Source organism: Silene latifolia, chromosome 2 (assembly GCF_048544455.1).
Source record: "Silene latifolia isolate original U9 population chromosome 2, ASM4854445v1, whole genome shotgun sequence".
NCBI lineage: Eukaryota > Viridiplantae > Streptophyta > Magnoliopsida > Caryophyllales > Caryophyllaceae > Silene > Silene latifolia.
In genome coordinates, this window is record NC_133527.1 from 181,722,204 (window position 1) to 181,734,989 (window position 12,786).

A 12,786-nucleotide genomic window follows, 5' to 3' on the forward strand; every position below is an offset into this window, starting at 1 on the left:
TTTCCATTTTTGGGTGTCTCAGTCATTTGTTGTCCTTTCTATTTTAAGAATGAACTTGATTAGTAATTTGATCATTCTCATTCAATTTGTTCCACTTGTCATTTAGTTATTGTTCATTTCCTCTTTCCTTGGTCTTTGTGCCAAAACAAAAGGACAACAATTGACCGGAACGAAGGGAGTATATAGATTTATTAGCACTCAGCCGAATCCAAGGACAAACAAATTAAAGTTGAAATCGTAATTGTATACTAGGTACTGTATCACTGATAGAAAAATTAAAAAGTAAAAGTAAGAAAAAAGAGATGGTTCTGATTTACTGAAGTAGCCAATTTCATAAAGCTACCCATTTGTGTGACTAATTAATTTCCCAGTTGATTTTTTATTTTTGGGAAAATGCTAACAATGTAAATTGTCTCCTTTGGTATTCTAAGAAAAGGGAATCAGAGAGGCGCACATTTAACTTCAACTAATATCCAACTGGTATAATACTCTAGAGTCTCCACTATAAAAGTAGGCAGAAACTAGAAAGTCATAAAACTGTTTTTGCATCTTTTGCTACCAAGTTTCTAATTGTTTTATAGAGTATAAACAAAGAATGGCAAGAAAGGGAGAGGAGTGGCCAGTGATAGGTATTGATCTAGGGACAACATACTCCTGCGTCGCGGTTTGGCGAAATGATCGTGTTGAGATCATCCCCAACGACCAGGGTAACCGTACTACTCCTTCTTGTGTCGCTTTCGCTGACTCTGAACGCCTTATTGGTGAAGCTGCTGTTAATCAAGCTACTAAGAACCCATCCAATACTATTTTTGGTTTGTTTTTTTTTTTTCCTTTATTCCATAATTCTCTTTTAAAGTTAATGTTTTTGTTGGTGGTGTTAATACTGTTGTTAACAACAGATGCAAAGAGGCTTATAGGAAGACGATTCAGCGATGATAATATTCAAGATGACATTAAGCTTTGGCCATTTAAGGTTATAGATGGGATTGATTCAGGCAAAGATGATAAGCCATTGATTGTTGCCAATTACATGGATGAAGAAAAGAACTTCACTCCGGAAGAGATATCAGCCATGATCTTATCAAAGATGAAAGGTTTCGCTGAGGCTTTCCTGGGTGGCACAGTGAAAAATGCAATTGTAACTGTGCCAGCATACTTCAATGATTCACAACGTCGAGCCACCAAAGATGCTGGAACCATTGCAGGCCTTAACGTGATTCGTATCATTAATGAGCCGACAGCTGCTGCCATGGCTTATGGGTTGGATACGAAGATTAATCAAAACAATGTTAATAATAAAAAGAATGTGTTGGTGTTTGACCTTGGAGGGGGTACATTTGATGTGTCTTTAGTGGGAATAGACAAGGGTGAGATAAAAGTTCAAGCTGTTAGTGGAGACACCCACCTTGGTGGAGTTGACTTCGACAACAGAATGGTGACGGAGTTTGTTAAGGAGTTCAAAAGGAAGCACAAAAGGGATATTAGCAAGAATCCGAAAGCCCTTAGAAGACTGAGAAATGCTTCAGAGAGGGCGAAAAGGGTACTCTCATCAACTCCACAAACTGACATTGAGATTGAATGCCTTTATGAGGGTATTGATTTCAGTACTAAAATCACTCGTGCTCGTTTTGAGAAGTTGAACATGGATTTGTTTATAAAATGTATGGATACAGTTGATGGATGCTTGGTAGATGCTAATATGGACAAGAGCGATGTCCATGATGTTGTTCTTGTTGGTGGGTCATCCAGAATACCCAAAGTTCAGCAGATGTTGCAGGATTTGTTCAAAGGGAAGGAGCTTTGTAAAAGCGTTCACCCTGACGAGGCTGTTGCTTATGGGGCTGCTATACATGCTGCTATCTTAAGTGGCGTCGGTACTAGTAATAAGGGCATTGTTCTGGTAGATGTCACGCCTTTATCTCTTGGTATTGAAATTGAGGGTGGTTTCATGTCCGTAGTCATCCCAAGGAACACAATCATTCCTACTAAGATGAATGACTTTTATTATAATTCTGATGATAATGGAACTTCGGTTTATTTTAGTGTGTACGAAGGAGAGAGACCTATGGTTAAGGACAATAACTTGTTGGGCGAGTTTAGGCTTTCTGGATTTCCTCCAGCACCTAGGGGTGCAACCAAATTTGATGTTTGCTTTGACATCGACGTGGATGGCATTTTGAACGTGTCAGCAGTGGAAACGGTAACAGGGGAAAGGAAGCAAATTACCATTATCAATCACCACGGCCGGCTTTCAAAGGAGGAAATTGAAACAATCATAGAAGAGGCGGAAATGTACAAGGCTGAAGATGAAAAGCACAAGAAGATGGTGCAAGCCAAGATGGCACTGCAGAATTATGCAAACAAAATATGGGATGCACTGCATACTGGTCAAAAGCTGAAGATAAGCTCTATTGTGAAGAAGAAGCTAAAGGAAGCCATTGACGAGACATTTGAATGGTTGGAAGAGGAATCTAATAGCACTTGCGACCCTTTAGAATTCCAAGAAAAATTGGATGAACTCAAAGATATTTGCGACCACTTTGCTTCAAAACTTGGCCTATGATAAAGTATTGTTGTTGTCCTTTGTGAATTCAGTAAGATATAGAATCAATGTAGCTTTATTGATCTAATTGCCTTGAACAGTTAATTCTCTACATTGCTACAAGTTGATCTTCCTAGTTGTCTATTTTAAAAATTGCAGAATCAAAAAGTGGTGTAATGAGCATTACATATTACATAGAATTTATCTAGGGACGACATACTCTTGTGTCGCAGTCTGGCGACATGATCGTGTCGAGATCATCCCTAACGAACAGGGTAACCGTACTACTCCTTGTGTTGCTTTCTCTGACTCTGAGCGTCTCATTGGCAAAGCTGCTTTTATTCAGTTAAATGAAACTTAGCAGTGGACTCTCTCCAGCCCGTCTTATTATAGACGGACACTATCCGTCTATAGTTATAGACGGATAGTGTCCCTCTCACAAATTAAAGTGGGTAGTGCAAATGGGGGTATCCATTTTCCACCCACTTGTACTACCCACTTTAATTTGTGAGAGGGACACTATCCGTCTATAGCTATAGACGGATAGTGTCCGTCTATAATAAGAATTTGTGGACTCTCTGATACAACTTGTTAACCGATGAAAATTGTCCATCTCCATTTCGCTTCAAAACTTTATCCAAGAAAACGATATGCTCTAAAACACACAGAAATTATTCGTAATGAAAATTGGATTGACTATTAAATTAAAACACACAGGAATTATTCGTAATGAAAATTGGATCGACTATTATATAGTTTTAACAAAATAAAGTTATCCCATTCCATTGCCTCGACTTTTTTTTCCGAAACAATGGGTTATCTTAAAAAAAAAATAGATGTGTATGATTCAAAAAGGAGAATTTTTTTCCAGAAATCCCATTATGTATCCTTAGTTTTTAACTCATTAATGCCAGAGGTTTTTACAGTTCCATAAGTTACATGCCTGAGGTTTTTACAACTCCATAAGTTACATACATGGTGAATGTACATTGGATAAAAGCTAATGGTGTGAAGCTTCAACGTCAGAGATCCTAAGAAGCGAGTTCGTTTGAGAGACACTCATCTACGAGTTGACGAAGGCTGGGATTCTCCAATGCTGCTGCAACTCTTTCTTTGTCATTCAATTGCTTGTTCACTGAAAAGAAGATGCACAACAAATGAAATTCAATCCAGGAATCCCACACTTTGAAGCGAAACCGACTTATTGGGAAAGTTTAAAATGTAGAAACGCAAATGAAAGAAGAAAAGAGGTGAAATATATTGCCATAGCAAGTCCTAAGGAAATATGCAAATTTGTTTTACCTGATTCTTCATCTGCATGAGAGCCAGGCGATACTTTGATGTCTACCTGTTAAAAAGCTATATTGAGACAGTAGCCACTAGCCAGAGAACAATTGAGCATGGTTCAGATTGCGCGGAAAATAAAATGCTAACTTCATGTAGAACAATGTACGTGTAAGACAATTTTACACAGTATTTGTGTAAAATCACAAATCAATTGATCTAAACATCCCTTAAAAAACTGTTTTTACATGTAATTGTCATTTATTAGTGGTTTGACGTGTAAAACGCATTTACATGAGACTTTCTCTATATAAAAACAGGCAAAGCAAAGGTCTAAACGACCTATTGATTCCGTTAAAAAACCGCTTTACATGGTATCACAGATCACGCAAAGTATTATAATTCATGTGACTAGTAAGGGTTCTCACTTCTCATCTACTAAGCAAGTGGTCATCGGCTCTAATACTGACTGGTAAATGAAAAAACTAAAGTTGGAAGGACCAAGTCACCAAGGAATCTAGCCATTAACTTGATTTAATTACCCAAAAGAAATTGTCATAGCGGTTGGCTAGGGTTAACTGATCAACACCGAAAAAACAAAAGAAACAGATTCATAGGACAATTGCTGTCGGATTGACAGACGAAAGTCAACCTCACTGAGTCACTGGTATTAACATATTTCTTTGAGGATTCAGATTCAAGCATCTAATCCTATCCATTCTCAAACATAAGCCATTCTAGCGTACAAACTATCAATTTGACTGATGGCCGCTTTCAGAACAGATTTATGCAAACTAGCAAACGAAAAATCAATGGAAGCAGGCTTGCAGCTACAGCAAATAGGGGAAAAATACGAACCAGCGTACATCTTGAGTTCTAGTAAAGACTAACTGGGAATTTGAGATACAAGAAGGCAGGAGAACGATAACTCACCTTGTAATGAGGTGGGAAACAATGATTTAGTCTAACTCTTAGGCATAGCCCAATAACTGTTGCCATACTGCAGTGCTGTATTGTTGGTGTAAATGTTATCCTGTTCAAGGACACACCATAATGCATAATATGATTATAGCTTTCGGTGAAAGGACAAAATCATTTGTACAAAAACACGATTCATACTTCAAAATATACCAAGTAACTAGGAACAGCAAATAATTCAACGACAACCAGTTTTTATTACTTACTAGTTACTTCGTGTTTCAGATTATCTGGTGCACTTTCTACAACTTAAGGCCTAACAACATATGCATTCCAAATCTCCAATGTGAAGATTTGAAGCATTATTAAAAAAATCCAGCTTTGACCTCAATTTTACTAATGTATGAGAAAATGTAATTTCCATCTTCACTGAAGCCAAAGATTTCTAATTCTTTGGTTTCGAAGAACAAAGCAAAATGGCAATTGATAAATCTATACAGCAAACCTATATTTGTAAGTTTTCAGTTCAATTTCCAAGCACGCCAAAGAATACTAATCTCCGAATTTAGAACATCATGAAATTAAGCATAACACCTGAGTAAACTAAATGCGCACAATGGTCAACTTCAGGAGTCAGGACGTAAATTGGCCTATGAGCCATCTAAAATGGGTATTTTCAACAACCGAGTTTACAAGCGTGAACCTTTGCGACACTATACCCACAAGGGCCGGGGTACATATACAATCACCCTGACCCCTTATCCCACCACAAGCGTGAATCTTTGCGACACTATACACAAAAGAGCCACAACTGAAACAAGATTAATCCTGAAATTGTTGATGAATTCAAAATTCGATAATCGGGAGAACACATTGGTAGAGGGAGCTAACACGTAACACCTAACCGAATGTGGCCAATCGCAATCATTTATTTACCTTTGATTAAAATACTTGTCGCAAAGAATATGAAATGTAAACAAACAACGGAGGCAAAGGGAATAGGAAGCTCACAGAATACGGTGAAGAATCTCATCAACAGAAATAGAATCAGGGTTAAGAACATTAAGCTGCTCCAAAGAATAAGGATGCTCAGGATCTTTAATATCTCTAATTTGATTTGTTACCCCAAAAATCAACATCATCAACTCCAAGTCAAGGATTCCAAACATAACCCCACATTTCAACAATATATTACTCCCTTCGTCTCAATCATTTGTTTACCTTTGATTAAAATACGTTTCACAATGAATATACGAGTAAAAGGCAAGCAAATGACTAAGACGGAAAAAGTAAATAGTATAGGAAGTAGAATAAAAAAAAGGATATCATAGACATCGAGAGGATCAACAGCGGCAAGGTGGGGATATTCGGTGCGAGACAGTCTTTCCTTCTTAGCGTGGATCACCGGATGCGGGTTTATCATTCCTACCGTCATTTTTTTTTTGTGGGTTTTTTTTACCGTGGTTATGATCTTCGATCAGAAATTCACAAGATTGTTGCAGTGTAGCTTTGGTTTGTGAAGAAAGACGGAACTGAATTTTGGTTTGTGAAAAATAGAAATGTTTAATAATATATATTTTTCTCTTCGTAAATATAATATCAAAGCCCCGTAGCTCAGTTGGTTAGAGCGTTGCTCTTATGAGCCGAAGGTCGCGGGTTCGAGCCCCGCCGGGACTATTTTTTTTTTGGGTTATTTAATGAGATTAATCCATCCTATGCCTCTCCTTCTCAAATTACCCCAACCTACGTTTTTTCCCATATTAACATTATCTTTCCACCCGTTTAACTTTTATTATACCTGTGGAAGGGCAACCTGTTAAACAGGTTACCTATCCCTTTCCAGTAATTTAAACGCCCCCTTTCCTCTCATTTATTAGTTTCTTTAATTTTGACCTAATTTTTTACTGCTCTTCAAATTCACTTTTCACCTTCCATTATTGTCTTCTATCATCATCATCCATCGTCACCGCTCACGCCAAGATATTCAATCATCATTATTCTTTCAACTACCCATAATCCATGGATAAGGTATGGTTTCCTATTTCAATTACAATTTTCGATTTTGTTCTTTTTTAACAGTATCTCGCCATTATTGAAATTAATTAGGTTATTTTCAATCTGTTTTGGTAATTGTTAATCAATCAGTATCCTCTCACTTGGATCCTTATTTGTACTTAACCTGTGTTATTTTCGATTAATTTGTTTTGTTAGAGATGTTAATCGTTTTGGTTTTGTTGTAAAATTTATTTTGAATTGTTTTTTATCCTAATTTAGGGAAATTCATGGGAATGGGTGACTTTGAAAATGTGGTTTGGAGGATCGTTTACTAGGCATGAAATGGGGTTAGGATATATTGGCAAGGTGTTTAGGACTTGTAATGTTGACATTGACGAATTTTGCTGGTTTACAATTCTTGAGGAAGCGGATAAATGTGGTCAATTTAATAGGCAGATGGATGCAATTTTTTTCATGAACCCTAACTTAGGAATGCAAAGAATTGTTGATGATATTGGGGCACAAGTTATGTGTAAATTTGCAGTTGAGAATAGGGTTGTGGAGTGTTATTTGGTTTTACGGTGTTGATGTTTCCCATTTAATGCATCCGATTGAGGTGGGTAAGGGAGAAGTAAATGGTAACATAATTGTTAACTGCTCCTCTAAGAAATTGACCCCTAGAAGGAAGGAAGAATCAATTAGTAATAGTGCAAAGGAGGGACCACTTTCCAAAGGCACCATTGAAAACTCAAGCAAAAGTACTCATAAAAAAGTACTAAATGACTGTCACACCACCATCAAAGAAAAAGGGAAAAAACCTACAGAAACCCTTAAAAAATCTTGTGTCAATAAAGCCTCTGTCAAAGATTCCTTTCTCAAACAATCCTCTCTTAAACAACCTCTCAAACAGCATGTTACTTTAACAAACAGCCAAACAAATGAAACCCTAAAAAAATCATCTCTCAAAGAATCATCTCTCAAAGAATCCTCACAAATACCACCAACTCTTGAACCAAATATTGACCAGTTCTATGATTTCAATGATATAACAATATCAAATTTTTTTAATTCATATGAGGAAGAGTCAGATTTGGCATGTCTTAATGTTAATCTTTGAGTTAGAAAGTGAAGACACAAGTGAGGGAGGAGATCCGGTTTATGACCCCGATTTGGAAGAGGTGGCGATTCGAGGACAGTGATGTGGAGATAGATGAGGGTGTAAATGAGGGCGAGGAGAACTTGATTGAGCCACAATGGGAGTCTGATGGGTATTCAGAGGATGAGGAAACTAAAGAAGGTAGGAGAAAATTGAAGGAATGGAATTCCAAAGCTCTTGCCATTGCTAAACAACTTGAAGTTGAAGTCGCTAATGTATTATTGCCACAGGCGGGGAAAATCTTTGAGTGTAGTGGTGTAAGGGAAGAGGAGGGTGTTGTCAGTGACTATGACAATAGTGGAGATGAGGTAGAAACACCTGGTGAAAGTGAGGAGGAGTCTATACCAGGTAAGAGGAGAAGATCTGCAGTTCCAGTGATTAATGAAAGGTCAGATTTCTCAAAAATTAAGTGGTGTGTTGGGATCAAATTCCCTACAAGGGAAATTTTCAGAGAGTGTGTTACTAGATATGCTATAGCTCAGGGTAGAAACTTGACATTTGTGGTTAGTGATAAGAGTAGGGGTAAAAGGCTTGGAGTGAAGTGTAAGGTAGGGTGTCCATTCAAGTTATATGGTAGTTGGGACAATAGTAGTGCATCTTTCTTGGTTAAATCTGTGAAACCTTCTCACAATTGTCAAAGAACAATGGAGAGTAACAGGCAGTTGAAATCTTCATGGGTGGCAAAGCAATTCCTTGAAGTTTTTAAGGCAAAACCCCACTGGCCAGCTGCAGACATAATAGAAACAGTTAGAAGGGCTTACAAGGTCATCATTAAGAAAGGGTTTGCTTATAAAGTTAAGTACTATGCTCACAAACTTCTTCATGGTTCAATGAGAGAGCATTATAGTAAACTGGGAAGCTATATGGCAGACTAAAACAGAATATCCCACAAGTGTTTTCACTTTGGCTACAAGTCCATCTCAGCTCGCACTGTGTTCCAAAGGTTGTTTATTTGCTTTGATGCCCTTAGAAAAGGTTGGTTAAGTGGTTGTAGGAGATTACTTTGTGTGGATGCTTGTTTCTTGAAGACTTTCCTAGGGGGGCAACTAATAAGTGCAATTGGAAGGGATGGGAATGATCAAATGTACCCATTAGCTTGGGCTGTTGTGGAAGGAGAAAATAATGATAGTTATGAATGGTTTTTTAAAGAGTTAAAGAAAGCAACAGGAGAAGAGGATGGGGAAGGATGGACTATAATATCAGATGAACATCAGGTAGTTTATACATTAATTGTTTTTTTTTTAGTTATAAATGATTGTTGTAATTATATTAGATCGATGCATAGTATTTAATCGAGAGCATTATCTCCATGGTGTCCAAAGAATTTCCCAAAGCGAGAACACGGGGGAGGTGTGCAAGGCACATATTTGCCAATTGGCACAAGTCATATAAGGGAGAAGAGATGAAGATGCTTTTTTGGAATTGTGCTCAATCCTACAACCAGGCTGACTTTGATGAAGCCATTGCTGCTTTGAAGGAGGTTGACCCAAGAGCCTCTGATGCATTAATGGGTTGTAACCCCACTCTTTTTTGCAGAGCCTTCATCAGTACAGCCACGGTTAATGATGTCATTGTAAACAATATGGCTGAAACCTTCAATGCATACATAATCAATGCTAGGTCAAAGCATTTGATTTACATGCTAGAGGATATTAGGACCATGTTGATGCAAAGAATAGCTTTGAAAAAGAGTGAAATGGAGGCGTCTGATGCCATTGTGTGTCCCAATATCCAATTGATACTTGAAAAGGAGAAGGAGAAGGCTGCCTTCTGCACAGCATTGCCCTCTAGCCCTACTCTATACCAGGTGAAGGATGGAATTGATGAAGTTAAGGTAAATTTGGAAGAAAGGACATGTACATGTAGGAAGTGGGATGTAACAGGAATCCCTTGCAAGCATGCCATTGCAGCTATATTTGAGATCCATGCTCTAGCTGAAGACTATGTGCACCCTATGTACACAAGACAAATTTACTTAGAGGCTTACAACACCTCAATTGGTCCACTTCCTGGAGAAAGGTATTGGCCTAAAGTGGATCTACCCATGATTCCACCACCAATAAAGGTTGGACCAGGTAGACCAAGGAAGAAGAGAAGAAGGGATCCACATGAGGATCCAAAGAAAAAAGGAAAACTGACAAAGCATGGGCTGGAGATGAGTTGTTCTGTTTGTAAGTCAAAAGAGCACAACAAGAGGAGGTGTCCTGACAAGGATAGGGTGGTACCACAACCGGCTAAAAGGGGAAGAGGGAGACCTAGGGCTGTAAATGTTGGTGGAGGACAAGATGAGGCATCCTCCTCACAAATCCATCATGGAGCAACTGCTATACCCACTAGATTAGGGAGGGGTGGAAGAGTTATAACAACTGGTAGAGGGGCAAGGTATAGTTCAAGAGGAGCAAGTGGGGGTAGAAGAGGATCAAGAGGAGGTCCAAGGGTAATTCTCATAACCTAATATTATGGCTGTCAATTCATTATAGTATACAATGCATTATCTATCAGTATATAAACATGATTATGATGCTTGCAGGCACCACAAGGGATGGGAGTTCTAATAGATGCTCAAGGGAATGCTTTCACGAATGTACCGGGAACTACCGGTGGTCCTAGGAGCATAATGATTCGCCCAACCTTCAACACAAGTTTCATCAAATCAAGTTTGAAGCCACTTGACTACTTGACGTATTTTTGATTCTTACAAACGTTAAATGTCTGTTATTGTAGCTAGTGTATGTATTTTGAACAATGTATTCTGTCCATCTAGCCGTTTGTTTTGAACAATCTAGCAAGTCGTCAACTGATGTATTTTGAACAAGGCAGAATGCAAGTCTATGTGTTGTGAACAATGTAGTTTGAAGGTAATGAATGACAGAGTGTTTTTAAGACTCTTTAAGACTGAACAAGATAATTTCAACTGATTCAATTCCAATTCAAATGCATTACTTAAAAAACTCCATACAACATCAACAACCTTCGTACATCATCATACATCAACCACCTCCATACATCCTCAAACTTCAACATTCCTAATCATTAAAAAGACTGCAAAAAAAATCCAAGAAATCAACAATAACGTCATTGCTATTTTCTCCCCTTTACAATGTTTCCTAATCTCTTCTTTCAGTTTTTCATTCTTCAATTTGAGTTTGTCAATCTTCACTTGCAAATTGCTCATTTGCAGGCCACTATCTTCAAGTACTTTGTCTTCAAACACAAATAGATCACATCCATTATTCTACAAAATTGAAAAATGAATTGAAATTAAAGAACAAAATGAAGAAAAATTTCACAAATAAAAAAGTAAATTCCAAATAAGAGATACTTACAGGCCACAATGAACAACCATAGAACCTTTTACCCACATTAATTCCATTCTTGATAACCCTTAATTTCGCAGGGAGTTGATGTTCACATAGCAATTGTTTACTGTGATCTGGGCTTTTCGACATTGATGAAGATGAAGAAGAGAAAGTACCCTTTTTCATTATGTGAAGAACTTGGGGAAAATATGGGTTAAAAATGGAGAAGATAATTTTGGGGAAAATGGAGAAGATAATTAAAAGAAAGAATGTGACCGTTGTAGAGGATGAAGGAAGACAGTAGAAAGAAGAAATAAGAAAGGTGAAGAAGTTAATGGAATGGAGGCATAAGAAGGTTAAATTAATAAGGAAGGAAACTTGTTGTTAATTGAATCTCACCTGTTACAACAGGTAAACAAAATGCCTAGTGTAGTATAAGTTAAATGAGTGGAAAGATAATGTTAATATGGGAAAAAACGTAGGATGGGGTAATTTGAGAAGGAGAGGCATAGGATAGATTAATCTCATTAAATAACCCTTTTTTTTTTGGGTTGGTTGTAACGTGAATTTGATTTTTTAGACAATACTTTTGCTAAATTTTGTTACTAATTATAATACATCAATGGACTATTTTTTTTTTTTTTTTGGGTTGGTTGTAACGTGAATTTGATTTTTTAGACAATACTTTTGCTAAATTTTGTTACTAATTATAATACATCAATGCAAATTGTCTTTTCATTACCTTGAGCTAATTAATTGTAACTTTTTACCTTGATATTGGATACGATAATTGTGTTTGAGGCGACGAGTATAACTGTATAAATGAAAGTAACATGGTATCTTGCATTAAATTGTGACTAACCTTAAAGAAAATCAAATTAAGATAAAATGTTGGGTTAGAGCCAAAAGCATATATATTGCTGTAAACACACATGGATACACCAAATGACAGAGGTTATGTTTGATGTGCTTTTCTGATCAAATGCTTTGCATGACTCAAATAAATATTTAAGACGGGTATAACGGCCTTATGATAAAATGGTCAAGTATATCTTATATTGATAGACGAGACAAAAAATACCCTACCATAATGTGGCCTTTAAGGTTCGCCTAATTTCAGCTCGATTATATAAATCAAGTCGAGCTTTTCCAAACCTAGAATACAAGTCCAATCCTAAAAAATTCCGGTTTGGTTATGTTTGAGGTGCTTTTCTAGATCAAATGTGTTGCACCACTCAAATAAATACTTAAAACGGATATATCCGTCAATTTCGTTTTATGATAAAATGGTCAAATATTATCATATATCGATAGACAAGACAAAAATTGCCTACCAAAATGTGGCCTTAAGGTTTGCCCAATTCCGGCTCAATTATATAAATCAAGTTCAGCTTTTCCAAACCTAAAATTCAACAGTAGGTCTTCCTTGTGACGGGTCGGATATTGCGACGGGTATTTTGTGAGTGGAAATGGGTAGAGGGGACAAGGTGGGCACCCACCCCATATGCTCTTGTCTCACCCCTTATGAGTTTTTTGTGAGATAATATGATACCCGTCGCAAGTTTGCGACGGATACGCTCCGTCATAAGGGA

The 12,786-nt window shown here is 37.3% G+C and overlaps 2 protein-coding genes and 1 non-coding gene across 3 annotated transcripts; 2 read left to right on the top strand and 1 right to left on the bottom strand.

Moving 5' to 3' along the window:
- The first annotated feature begins 295 nt into the window (after nt 1-295).
- Nucleotides 296-2,755, top strand: LOC141643583 (heat shock cognate 70 kDa protein-like). The gene is made up of 2 exons (XM_074452789.1): nt 296-812; nt 900-2,755. Exons 1-2 carry the CDS (start codon nt 596-598, stop codon nt 2,561-2,563), a joined length of 1,881 nt encoding a protein of 626 aa, XP_074308890.1. The 5' UTR covers nt 296-595; the 3' UTR covers nt 2,564-2,755.
- A 507-nt stretch (nt 2,756-3,262) lies between these two features.
- On the bottom strand, nt 3,263-6,274 carry LOC141643584 (protein AE7-like 1). The gene is made up of 5 exons (XM_074452790.1): nt 6,069-6,274; nt 5,756-5,859; nt 4,760-4,859; nt 3,845-3,890; nt 3,263-3,677 (listed from the first exon to the last, which is right to left on the bottom strand). The coding sequence occupies exons 1-5, from the start codon at nt 6,177-6,179 to the stop codon at nt 3,574-3,576; spliced, it is 465 nt and encodes a 154-aa protein (XP_074308891.1). The 5' UTR covers nt 6,180-6,274; the 3' UTR covers nt 3,263-3,573.
- Nucleotides 6,275-6,347: 73 nt separating this feature from the next.
- On the top strand, nt 6,348-6,421 carry TRNAI-UAU (transfer RNA isoleucine (anticodon UAU)). The gene has a single exon. It is a non-coding gene; the product is annotated as a tRNA-Ile (tRNA).
- The last annotated feature ends 6,365 nt before the right edge of the window (nt 6,422-12,786 follow it).

What these genes read in the sequence shown, in the direction of transcription:
- LOC141643583 (XM_074452789.1), top strand. Translation starts at nt 596, where the DNA reads ATGGCAAGAAAGGGAGAGGAGTGGCCAGTGATAGGTATTGATCTAGGG. An exon ending in CCCATCCAATACTATTTTTG is followed by an intron (nt 813 to 899) that starts GTTTGTTTTTTT and finishes TGTTAACAACAG; the next exon opens with ATGCAAAGAGGCTTATAGGA.
- LOC141643584 (XM_074452790.1), bottom strand. Translation starts at nt 6,179, where the DNA reads ATGACGGTAGGAATGATAAACCCGCATCCGGTGATCCACGCTAAGAAG. An exon ending in GTTTCCCACCTCATTACAAG is followed by an intron (nt 3,891 to 4,759) that starts GTGAGTTATCGT and finishes GCTTTTTAACAG; the next exon opens with GTAGACATCAAAGTATCGCC. An exon ending in TCATGCAGATGAAGAATCAG is followed by an intron (nt 3,678 to 3,844) that starts GTAAAACAAATT and finishes TCTTCTTTTCAG; the next exon opens with TGAACAAGCAATTGAATGAC.